Source organism: Rhamphochromis sp. 'chilingali' (assembly GCF_963969265.1).
Source record: "Rhamphochromis sp. 'chilingali' genome assembly, chromosome: 10".
Lineage (NCBI taxonomy): Eukaryota > Metazoa > Chordata > Actinopteri > Cichliformes > Cichlidae > Rhamphochromis > Rhamphochromis sp. 'chilingali'.
The window spans coordinates 15,064,643-15,076,093 of NC_137937.1; the positions used below are offsets into that span (position 1 = coordinate 15,064,643).

The 11,451-nt window shown below is 46.0% G+C and overlaps 1 protein-coding gene across 3 annotated transcripts; it reads left to right on the plus strand.

Annotated features, from left to right (window-relative positions):
• Positions 1-546: 546 nt before the first annotated feature.
• On the plus strand, positions 547-11,375 carry polr3d (polymerase (RNA) III (DNA directed) polypeptide D). Of its 3 annotated transcripts, XM_080895110.1 has the most exons (10): positions 559-684; positions 1,184-1,356; positions 8,038-8,200; positions 8,341-8,384; positions 8,466-8,620; positions 8,715-8,839; positions 9,201-9,360; positions 9,445-9,692; positions 9,775-9,927; positions 10,081-11,375. In XM_080895110.1, the coding sequence occupies exons 3-10, from the start codon at positions 8,039-8,041 to the stop codon at positions 10,195-10,197; spliced, it is 1,164 nt and encodes a 387-aa protein (XP_080751236.1). In that variant the 5' UTR covers positions 559-684; positions 1,184-1,356; position 8,038; the 3' UTR covers positions 10,198-11,375. The 3 variants fall into 3 exon arrangements, with proteins under 3 accessions (XP_080751234.1, XP_080751236.1, XP_080751235.1); XM_080895108.1 differs by having other exon boundaries at positions 547-684; positions 9,201-9,692; XM_080895109.1 differs by lacking the exons at positions 559-684; positions 1,184-1,356 and adding an exon at positions 2,101-2,241 and having other exon boundaries at positions 9,201-9,692.
• Positions 11,376-11,451: the final 76 nt, after the last annotated feature.

The following is an 11,451-nucleotide window of genomic DNA, read 5'->3' on the forward strand; positions in this document are numbered from 1 at the left end:
CGCAGTATTTTATTCTGTTGTATATAGTATCTTGTTCTTATTATCTTATCCTATTCCAGGGTTTTTCTTATTTTTTGGTACTGTAACTGTGCACTGTCCACTTTCTGCTGTGACACAACAAATTTCTGACATGTGGGACTAATAAAGGTTATCTTATCTTATCTTATCTTATCTTATCTTATCTTATCTTATCTTATCTTATCTTATCTTACTTCTTCAGCCTTTCACTTGTCCAGTTTCCTCAAATTTCTTAAGGACACACTCCACACCATGTTAAGATATGCCAGGTTGTCACCTTATACTTCTTTGGGAACCACATTGCTGACTCCCAATAATAGTATTTTATGTTTATCAAACTGTGTTATGTTTGGCATATTTTGTAGATTCAACAAAAGAAACAGGAACTAGTAACAAAGTACCTAAAGACACAATTTAAAATTTAATGCCAAATGAAACACGATTCTTTGCTAACTGGTCTGTTATGTGTAAACACAATAGTGGTTCAAGTGTTTTGGCTACAAATAACAGACAGACCGAACTGAAAATGAACCAGAAAGCAGCAGATCTCCAAAAAAAAGAGAGCTTTGAATCACCTTCAGAAAGCCCAGGAAACTCTTGCTCTAGACTACTTAAAAATTAGCAGAAAGTCTGGCTTCTTGGAAACAAAATATAAAGAAATGAGGGGTGAGTCAAGACTTTTGCATGGACCAAATACCAAATTTACAATTTGGTATTATTAGTCTGTCCTTTCCTGCTCTGTCTTTCTCTCATCCTTCTCTGCATCTTCTATATTATACATTCTATATTATGTATTTACACAATTACAGGTCAGGAGAACCTTTTCACACCCTGCTGCCTAAAATGAAGTTCAATTATATAATCTAGAACAGTATTATATTATGAGATTATTAAGGGATCTTAATAAATTTCAAAGTGATTCAGCTGTGTTCGACCTACTCACAGCTGCGCATAGGAGCGAACAACGGCCTCTTCCGTTTACTTATGATTATGAGCATCAGTGAATAGCTACTGCAGATCATCGCATTTGGTGTGTTTTATAACAAAGCATATTTATATGTCAGTAAAATAACATTTTTCATATATATACATAAGTCGATCTAAATGTATTAATGTACGCCGGTCTATCGAGTTCCGTGGTGAACATGCGTATGTTTCTGCGCAGGTTTGATCCACCTGAACTGAGTGGACGGTGACAAATGCGGAAGTGTCATGGCGTCGTGCTGCAGAATCATCAACACTGTCATGCAGTGTCCCACACAGCACTGGTAGAAACAGTCTGTAATGACTCTGGGGTTTTGGATTAATATTTCATAAGGACGTCAGAGGGACAATAACGTAAGTAGGCGAGAAAGCACAGCATATGAAAAGTTCGTCCTGAAAGTTAAAACAAAGTCTCCCGTGTCATTGTATTTCACTGGAATGTGGCCACGTGTTGCTGAGGTAGTCTAAAATCATTTCAAAGAATTAAAATGTGTCTGCAGGATCTCTGTTTATAGTGATACAATAACGTGTCAGTAATTTATGTCACAGTGTTATAAGCGCTACTTTAGTAAAAACACAAAAAGTAGAAGCTCAGATTTACATTGTTGTCTGTGTTCAGAACAAAAAGATAATGTATATTACAACGAAATTAATAAGTACATACTACATGAATCAATTATGTCAACAGTATGTTCTGCGGTCTTATAGAGCAGGGTATATATCTATATTCACCCTTTAAAATCTGAAGTCACATTTAAACATATAATACTATATAATATAAACATTTAATCCTTTTTAACATTAAGATTTTAATTTAAAAAAAATAAGAAAATTCTATTTCAGCTTTCATGCTGCATTGGACCAATGGGACAAGCTGTACCATTTAAAAACAAAAATAAATAAATAAACCAGTAGCTAGTTTAATTGAGTTCTTTTTCTAACTTCGCTCGGTGTTTCACTATGGGAATCGCCTCGGCGTGACCAACTACGGAAGCTCCAATGACACCACGTCTGTCTATGACAGACCTGTCGAGCCGTGCTCAGGGCTCCGCCCCCTCGTACTAACACGGCCGACCAGCTCCTCCTAACTCATTCTTGCTTTCTTCCCGTGAGAAACTACTTTGAGCTCCCTCAGCGCATCCAGGCTAACTTGATTAGCTGCTTAACAGTTCTCAGGCGTCCCGTGTAGGAGTACGTCGCCGAACGCAGTTTTTCCGGTTCCAGTTTGGATCGTGCTGAGTAAGTCCTTCGAAAGAAGTGTACTTAGAGTTGCACTGTGGAACAGCAACCGCGTCAGGCGAGCTGTCCCAGCGGTTCCTGGTTTTAGTTAGCGAGGTAGCCGACGTTGTGTGACTCGGGCTAACGCGTTACGGCGAGCTGTTCGTTCAGTGTCCGGCTAGCATTAACTTGTTAGCAGGCCACGAACCACATTAGCGTCTCACTAGCATTAGCTTGTTGGTCGACGTAGGGTTCGGTTAGCATTAAGTTGCTAACGATATTGGCTAGCGGAGTGCAGCCAACGTGTCACGACGAGCTGACTCCCGCCGCGACTAGATCGGATTTAACACCCGCTGCTAGTCCTAGTTACTTACGGGCTAACGTGTCGAGACGAGCCTGGTGTAGCCTAGTCTCACCCCTTTCCGCTAACCATGTCTACGGCTCCTACTCCCGCCAAAAGGTCGGAGCCGAAGGCTAAAGAGGCTGCATCCCGCCCGTGCCCCGCATCATGCGGTGCCACCATCTCGGGCAGGGACCCTCATCCAATGTGCATCGTCTGTATGGGTGCCAAGCATGCTCAGGCTTCACTGGCGGACCCTCAGGGATGCCCACACTGTGCTTTGATGCCAGAGAAAGTCCTGGAAAGGAGGCTGAGAGTAGCAGTAACGAACAGTCAGGACCCCTGCCTGTCGGCTGCTACTGCTACGAGCGATATCCGTCATCCGCGAGCCTCCACAAGCTGGGCGGACATGATGGAAGAAGAGTCCCCGCTCATGCCCCCATCGTTCGAGGACCTCCTCGATCAAAACGTGGGCGAGCCGGGTGGCGAGGACGCGGAGGGCGATGCCGACTCCGACCTCCTCGACCTGGAGGACATGGATGAGGAACAGGAGGATGACTCTACCTTTCCTCCCCAGCAGTCCGGGCCACCGAGTGGGGCTGAAGTTGCACCCCTGGTGGACAGCAATTTGTACGAGGTCTGTAAACGGGCTGCTGCCAAGCTAGGCATCCCATGGCCAGCCGCCCAGGATGCCGAAGGGGCAGAACGTGACTTGTATGACGGCAAGAGGCTCCCACCAGCCTTGCCGCCATCAAAGCAGCTTCTGCCAGCAGTCCCAGCCTGCATGAAAGAAATGAGTCGCTATTGGTCAAGCCCTTTTAAAAGCAAGCTTCCGACCAAGGGCTGCTCTAAGCTTGAGATCCAGGGGATGGGTGAACTGGGGCTGACTGAACCCCCAGCAGTGGAGCCTTCAGTGGCGTATCACCTTCACCCTAACCGCAGGGCAATCTCAGCTTCTTCTAGCATTTCTTTGCCCAACAAGATAGATCGCCTCACGGCATCTATTTATCAAAGGACATACAAATATGCTGCACAGTCAGTGTGCTCGCTTAATGCAGTCACACTGCTATCAGCATATCAGGCAGAAATTCTGGAAGACATGGGCCGTCAGCTTGACTCGGGTTCCCCGAACCCAGCCCTCTGGGATGAAATCTGCGTGGTTAATGATCTCATTCTTCGCTCCTCCAGGGGAGCAGTCCAAGGGTGTGGTCGCGTTATGGGCCTTGCAGTCTCGGGTGAGAGAGCCTTGTGGCTAAACCTGTCAGGCCTGGGTGATGCTCAGAAGGCTGAGGTCATGGATGCAGCCTATGACCCAACCAAGGGTCTCTTTGGCCCAGCCCTGGAGAGAATGAGAGAAACAAGCACCCGCAGAAAGCAGGAGGGTGAAGCATTCAATCTCTGCTTACCCAGAAAACCTAACTCTCAGCCCCAGCAGGTGCCAAGAGCTGGCTTTGCAGCAACAGCAGCAGCTGCGAGAGGGAGACAGAGTGGGGTCAGAATGCAGAGAGGAGCAGGAGGCCAGCAGGGTGCCCACCAGGCCAAGGTAGAGAACCGAAGACCTTGGGGCAAGCATTCCTTTGCAGCAGTTGCTGCAAAGAACAAGCCGTCACACCCCGGAGAGGGAAAAAAGAAGCGGTCAGCCTAGCACACCTGCAGCATTCTGTGTCACCCCTCTTTTCTTCCCCAAAGAGAAGGAAGGTGTTAGAAGGGGTAACCAAATCACTCCAAAGTTCAGGGTCTCCGGAAGTTTCCAGTTCACCAGGAGCACCCTCTCAGTCTCCTCCTCCAGTTCAGGGAGGACAGACTTGTGGACAAATGGCGCAGTGTCACCAAACACTTCTAAACACTCTGTCTGTGTCACCAAGCGCTGCCCAGAGTCACCAGACACTTCACTGTGGTTTGGGGGTAACAAAAGAAATAAAACGTGCATTTCTGCAGCCAGGCAGTTTGCCAAGGGCAGAATGTCCCCCCAGTTTCAAAATAAAAACAAAAGAAAATCACTGCAATTATGTGTTCCCAGCTCACGCTCTTCCCGAGGGGGAGAGCCCCAACTCCTTCCGGGAGACAGGGGTGACGTCACGCTACCGCTTCTTCAGAGGCCCACTCGCAGAGCGGCTGGAGCGGTGGCGCGCATGCGCAGTTCATCCCTGGGTCTTGTCAACCATTTCCCATGGTTACAGACTACAGTTTGCGGCAAAACCACCGAGATTCGGCGGAGTGTCAGCTTCTGTGGCCAGTCGCGATTCAGCGAATGTGCTGGAGGAGGAAATATCCTCCCTGTTACACAAACAGGCGATCGGAGCGGTTCCGAGCGAAGAAGCTCAGCAGGGCTTTTACTCCCGCTATTTCCTCATCCCGAAAAAGGACGGAACGTCGCTCCGTCCTATTCTGGATCTGCGTGTGTTAAACAAGCATTTGAGAAAGTACACGTTCAGAATGCTCACACACAAGACGCTTTGTCGCTCAATTCACACAGGCGATTGTTTTGTTACAATCGACCTATCAGACGCATATTTTCACATCGCCATTTATCCTCCACACAGGAAATATCTCAGGTTCGCTTATCAGAGCGTAGCGTACGAGTTTCAAACTATCCCATTCGGGCTATCCTTAGCTCCGAGGGTGTTCAGCAAATGTGTGGAGGCAGCGCTGTCTCCGTTAAGGAACAGCGGCATCAGAATATTTTCTTACATAGACGATTATCTAATATGCTCACGATCGCGCGAGCAGGCGATCAAAGACTCCGAGGTGGTGGTGAATCACCTCACGGAGCTTGGGTTCACTATCAACCTGGAAAAGAGCCACTTGGAACCCGCACAGTTTACAGAGTATCTGGGGCTCAGAATAGACTCCATCTCTTATCGTATCGCACTTTCAGAGCGGAGGATCGCATCCTTCACTCACTGTCTTTCCCGTTTTCAGCTGGGGAAAGTCGTGCGGTTCCGACTCTGTCTCCGCCTCCTCGGCCTCATGGCCTCGGTGATATCGGTGGTACACTTGGGGCTGCTTATGATGAGAGATTTTCAGCGGTGGGTCGCTTCTCTGCAGCTGTGCCCTCGCCGACATCTCAGTCGTGGTGTAAAAATAACGCAGCCGTGTATTGCGGCTCTCCGGCCCTGGAGGAGCCCGACAGCTCTCGCGGCAGGGGTACCGCTCGGGGCAGTATCATCCAGGGTGACGCTGACCACAGATGCATCCCTGTCAGGTTGGGGTGCAACTATGATGGGCAGAGCAGTGAATGGCGTTTGGTCACAGAGACTCACTCTGAATCACATAAATGTGCTGGAGCTCCGCGCGGTGCTCCTAGCCTTACGGCATTTTCTGCCGTATCTCCGGGGTCAACATGTTTTAGTGAAAACAGACAACTCCACTGTAGTTGCTTATATCAACCGCCAGGGCGGCACCCGTTCCCGGCAGCTACACAGGTTAGCCAGGGAAATAATTATGTGGAGCAGCACTCGGCTCCTCTCCCTTCGGGCAACTCACGTGCCAGGAATTCTGAACAGGGGGGCGGACCTCCTGTCCAGAGGAAATCCACTGTTCGGAGAATGGAGGCTTCACCCACAGGTGGTGGAGCAGATTTGGCAGAGATACGGCCGGGCTGCCGTAGATCTCTTCGCCTCGCGAGAAAACACACAGTGCCCCCTGTTTTTCTCCCTGTCAGACGCACACGCGCCACTGGGCGTGGATGCGCTGGCCCATCCTTGGCCAAAAACTCTGCTGTATGCTTTCCCTCCCCTCAGCCTGATCTCCCCAACACTGATCAGAGTGAGGGATCAGGGGCTGTCTCTGATTTTAATAGCTCCACGGTGGCCATCCAAACACTGGATAGCAGAAATCATCCAGCTTCTGGTGGACGAGCCATGGCCACTCCCCATCCGCAGGGACCTTCTGTCTCAGGCGCGGGGGGAGATATACCATCCCCATCCAGACCAGGTTGCTCTCTGGGCCTGGCCCGTGAAAGGTGGAATTTGAAGGCAGCAGGCATGCCTCCGAAGGTTATTGAAACCATTCAGAATGCCAGAGCCTCCTCCACCCGTTCCATTTACAGCAGTAAATGGCGTGTTTTTGAAGAGTGGTGCCATGAAAAGCAGATTATCCCTTTTCAGTGTTCAGTGGTGGAGCTGTTGTGTTTTCTTCAAGACTTGCTGGACAAAAGGAAAGCTTTTTCCACTATAAAGGTCTATTTAGCAGCTATTTCAGCCTGCCACGTGGGGTTTGGTGATAAACCTGCTGGGCAGCACCCCCTTGTAGGTCGCTTCATGAGAGGAGCGCGTCGAACGCTCCCAGTTTCTAGACCACTGGTCCCTTTATGGGATCTGTCAGTCGTTTTAGACGCCCTCTCCCACCACCCCTTTGAGCCTATTGGGGCAGTGGGGTTGAAGTTTCTCTCTCTTAAAACCACTCTGCTGTTGGCTCTAACCACAGCCAAGCGAGTTAGTGAATTACAGGCTCTGTCTATTCACCCCTCTTGTTTCACTATGGGAATCGCCTCGGCGTGACCAACTACGGAAGCTCCAATGACACCACGTCTGTCTATGACAGACCTGTCGAGCCGTGCTCAGGGCTCCGCCCCCTCGTACTAACACGGCTGACCAGCTCCTCCTAACTCATTCCAAGCAGATTTCTTTCCGTGCCTAAGCAAGGAGGGAAGTGTTGGTGAAACACCTCACTCTGTTATCAAAGAACCAGGGATTACGTTAAGTAACCCAACGTTCTACAACATACTTCTAAATTGGAAAAATAAAGCTCCCCCAACTCACTCTGCCTTGTTAAGAGACACAATGTATCATTTACAGTTGGAGAAAATTACATTTTCATTGAGAGATAATGTTAAACAGTTTTTAATGTTAAACATTTCATTTGTTCTACAGACAGGCAACCCAACATTTAGCTTCATCATTATTAGGATTTTTATGCGTGATATCTGTTTGTAGACTTATATAATTGTATGTAATTATACATGTATATTGTATATTGAGGTAGGATCAAATGAGTTTACCTTTAAGTCTGTTTGTACCAACCCTTTCTTTATCTCATTATTGTTTAAAGTGTATTTTGTTGTTATTTTAGTCATGTTCAAAATAAATCAATCATTCAGTGGAGAAAGAAAAAAAAAAAAAAATGTCTCATTTTCAAGACCTATTCTACTTACCAGTTCCAGTCTTTGTGGAAGTAGAGTTTAAAATGTGCTAAGAGGCATAAGTACCAATGTAAAAATGTTCATACATAAAGTAAATATAGCTAAACAGTTAAGAGTAATCAATAGGCAGTAGCAGTAAGTAGCCTTGCAAGGCCAATTTGGCCATGTCCACATAGTGTGATTGGTAATCTGATCCAGGACTGTAACCATTGGCAATCGGCATGCTGACTGTTGAAATGTATGTTATATATAAATATGAGAATGTTATAAGAAACAATGTTAATATTTGTAATATCCATCCCATGGTCGATCCCCTGCCTTTGCCCCAATTCAGGATGTCGGACGCAGGTTCAGGCGACCCTGGTGGTCGGGTGCCGACTCCTGGAGGGAGCGGTAACAAAGGACTCCTGATGAGCCGTCGCCCGTCAGCTGGCATCTCTCCTGGCCGCCTCCCCACGATGCGATCCAGAGACCTCACATTAGGAGGAGTGAAGAAGGTCTGACATGCCTCTGTTTCACTAACTCACTCGCTTCATTTAACAACAACAACAGAAAAAAAAAGCGCAAATGGATACTTTAAATGAATACATTTGTTGTCTCATCTCTTGCATTTATCGTTCTTCTTTTTACTCTTTAGAAAACGTTTACACCCAACATTATTGGCCGAAAAGTTAAAGAAGAGTAAGTTCCCGAAGCGCTAAATAAATAAAGTGCACACATCCAAAGCCAGCTGTTTCTTTGACTGTTATTTTCTCACACTAGAACAAAAGTTGAAGATGGGCAGAGGAGAGAGAGGAAGGAAACGGATCGAGGTCGGGGTCCCAGAATGAGAGGCAGGGGCCGAGGCCATCAAGAGCTCATCCAGTCGCACTCCATTTTTGAACAGGGGCCCGGAGACATGATGATGAAAAAGAGAGGTGGGAGACCCGGTGCTCCTCACGCATCGTTTACGTGTGTGTCTTACAGAGTCTCTATCGCACCAGCATAATTCTGTGTCACCCACACACACAGGCGGCTATGAAAGCGAGAGAGACGCTCCAAGCATGGGACCCTCGCCCATCATTAATATCAAAAAGGAAAAGCGAGAGACCGAGGAGGAGACCAAAGAGATCCTGCGCAAGCTGGAACGAGACAACGTGAGTCTCTTGGTTTTCACTCGTCTTTGTTTGCGTAACTAAATACGTACAATTTCATTTATATAGCACCTTTAGAATAAGACCTAAGGGACTTGCTTGGGTCATATAGCTGTAAAACATTCACTGATGTAACCTGGTTCTAGTCCATGATGAGCTCTAGTCAGAACGACAATCTTGAAATGGGCTCCGAGTTCAGCGGGGAGCCGGTGCAGCTGGATCAACAACGGTTTAAATGTATTTAGAAGATTTAGTCTGAATCCTCGCTGCAGGTTTTTGAACAACCTGCAGATGTTCCATGGGGTTTTTGCTTAGACAAGTAAAGGATTATATCTTTTTCCCAATGCTTATTGTGTTCTTTTAGTTTGTGGATGATCCCTTCCTGCGGAGTGAGAAGAGGAGCTGCCCTGTCCAGCTCCCCCTCGCTGTGTCAGGATGGGGATTCAAGGATGAATTTAGTGACGCTTCTATTAAAAATGAGAAGAAAGAGGAGGATTGTGAACCAATGGAGCCTGCAGCTGAAGGTAAATGTTTGTACCTGCGTTGGACTCAGAACTTGTTTAATTTCCTTTGCAGCATCATGAAATTAATCGTAACTTTGTCTTCAGTGAAACAAGAGCCAGAGGAAATTGAAATAAAGAAGCCCGAGGCAACTTGCAGGCCTCCTCCTCTCCCCGAGCCCGAAGTACTCCCTGACCTGCTGCACAGATGGAGTCTGAGCAAAGTGGAGGAGCTTTTCTTCATTCAGCTACCAGACTCGCTGCCCGGCCAGCCTCCCACAAAAGAGCACAAGCCGGTGAAAACAGAGGTGCAGTCAGAGGATGGGCAGTCTGTGCTCCTGAAAACAGAATCAGAGGTAAGCATACAGCTGGGGTCCAAGTTTAAGTCCACGATGTCGTCGTGTTCTTCTGAGTAGGTGGTGTTTTTATACCAAACAGGAGGAGAAAGCTGAGGACAACAGCTGCAATCTGAAGGATCTGCGGGAGGGTGTTGTGGGAAAGATGCTGGTACGCAAGTCTGGCCGAGTGCAGCTCATACTGGGGCAGGTGACGCTCGATGTGTCTCTAGGAACATCCTGCTCTTTCCTGCAGGTACAACACAAATTTATTTCTTTGAGGATTTTTTTATGTCTTTTTCTGAGTAATGTATTTATTTCCATCTTCCAACATTCTCCTCCGATCTGTTGTATTTGCACGATAAAAACATTTCTGACGCGCTTTTCCTTCCATCCCTTCTATTCCCAGGAACTTGTCTCTATCAATACAGAGGGGAAAACGGGTAACTTGACTGTATTAGGGAACGTCAAACACAAAATGGTTTGCTCACCGGACTTTGAAGCTCTGCTGGAGAGCAGTTCTTGATGCTCATCAGAGGAGCAGGCGACTGATCCTCCTCAAGTCCGATGGACACTTGCGGAGAAGTTGACAAAAGGCTAGATACTACAAGGCTGCTGCACCCGTAAGGCTTACAAGTAGAGAGGTAGCTGGCTGAGATTTTGTGTTTACAGAGTGGTTATAAAACACTATCTATAATTAGGAAACAAAAGTTTTATTTTCTCTCATTCATAGAGTTTATTAATTCATGGTTGTAAGCTTGAATGACGTGCCAAGTATCAGTACCATTTTTCCTTCTCTGTATCTGAAATTACTTGAAAAGACTTTACATGGATGTAAATGTGTGAATAAAAAGGGTCTGTTTTTGTTATCAAAGTATTTTCAATTGTTTAAAAGTTGGTTTGTGGAAATTACAAAAATAATTACTTTATTTTTGTAGATAAATATATATATATATATTTTAAAAAAACAAACAACAAAGGCTTTATTTTTTGTTTTTGGGGGAATTTGCTATTACGTGAAGAGTAATATTAGAAAAGGTGTATTAATTCTATCATTCTGATGCAGTACAAATGGCAGGTTTGTACTAATATTTCCTATTTTGTTTAGTTGTGGTCAAAAAAATTTAAATACAGTATGACAGTTTTAAATATAGTGCAGAAATTCTCAACAGGACTGAGCTTCGGGCTTTGGGAAGGCCATTCAAGAAACTTAATGTTAGCCTGCTTTATCTAATCCAAAACCAGGTTTGATGTGTTTTGGGTCATTGTCTTGTTCTTGGTTGGCATCCAGCAGTTTCCCGTTCATGGCAGGCTTGAGCTTTGGTGATTCCTGGGTTGTTCTAACAATTTACTCTCATCTAAGGGTGATAGTTTGACCTCTTTTTAGACCTTAAAAAGTAGTGAGACATCTGAATAACTTTTATTTAAGGACAGCTGGTTAAACTGATGATCTTAGAATTTGCAGTGTTTAGAAATGGCTCAGGGAGGTCTTGACAACTTGTGTAAATCTACAATTCTCCTTTTTTGGTCTTCACTGAGTTCCTTTGTTTTCTCATTGTTCTGAGTGGTGGTCCAATGAGTGTTGTCAAACATCCATATGCTAGCAAAAGAAACTAGCAGTTAAAGTTAATAGGTCGTGAACTTGTCAAGTTAAAAGACATTGTAGAACCTTGAACACCATGTATTAAAGGATTTAAGAAAGTGGATGCATACTTTTGAGCCTGCTTGGACTGGAAAAAAAATCCAAAATAACTCCTTCCATCCTGAGAAAAAGAACAGT

What these genes read in the sequence shown, in the direction of transcription:
- polr3d (XM_080895108.1), top strand. Translation starts at nt 8,039, where the DNA reads ATGTCGGACGCAGGTTCAGGCGACCCTGGTGGTCGGGTGCCGACTCCT. An exon ending in GCAAGCTGGAACGAGACAAC is followed by an intron (nt 8,840 to 9,200) that starts GTGAGTCTCTTG and finishes GTGTTCTTTTAG; the next exon opens with TTTGTGGATGATCCCTTCCT. An exon ending in CATCCTGCTCTTTCCTGCAG is followed by an intron (nt 9,928 to 10,080) that starts GTACAACACAAA and finishes TTCTATTCCCAG; the next exon opens with GAACTTGTCTCTATCAATAC.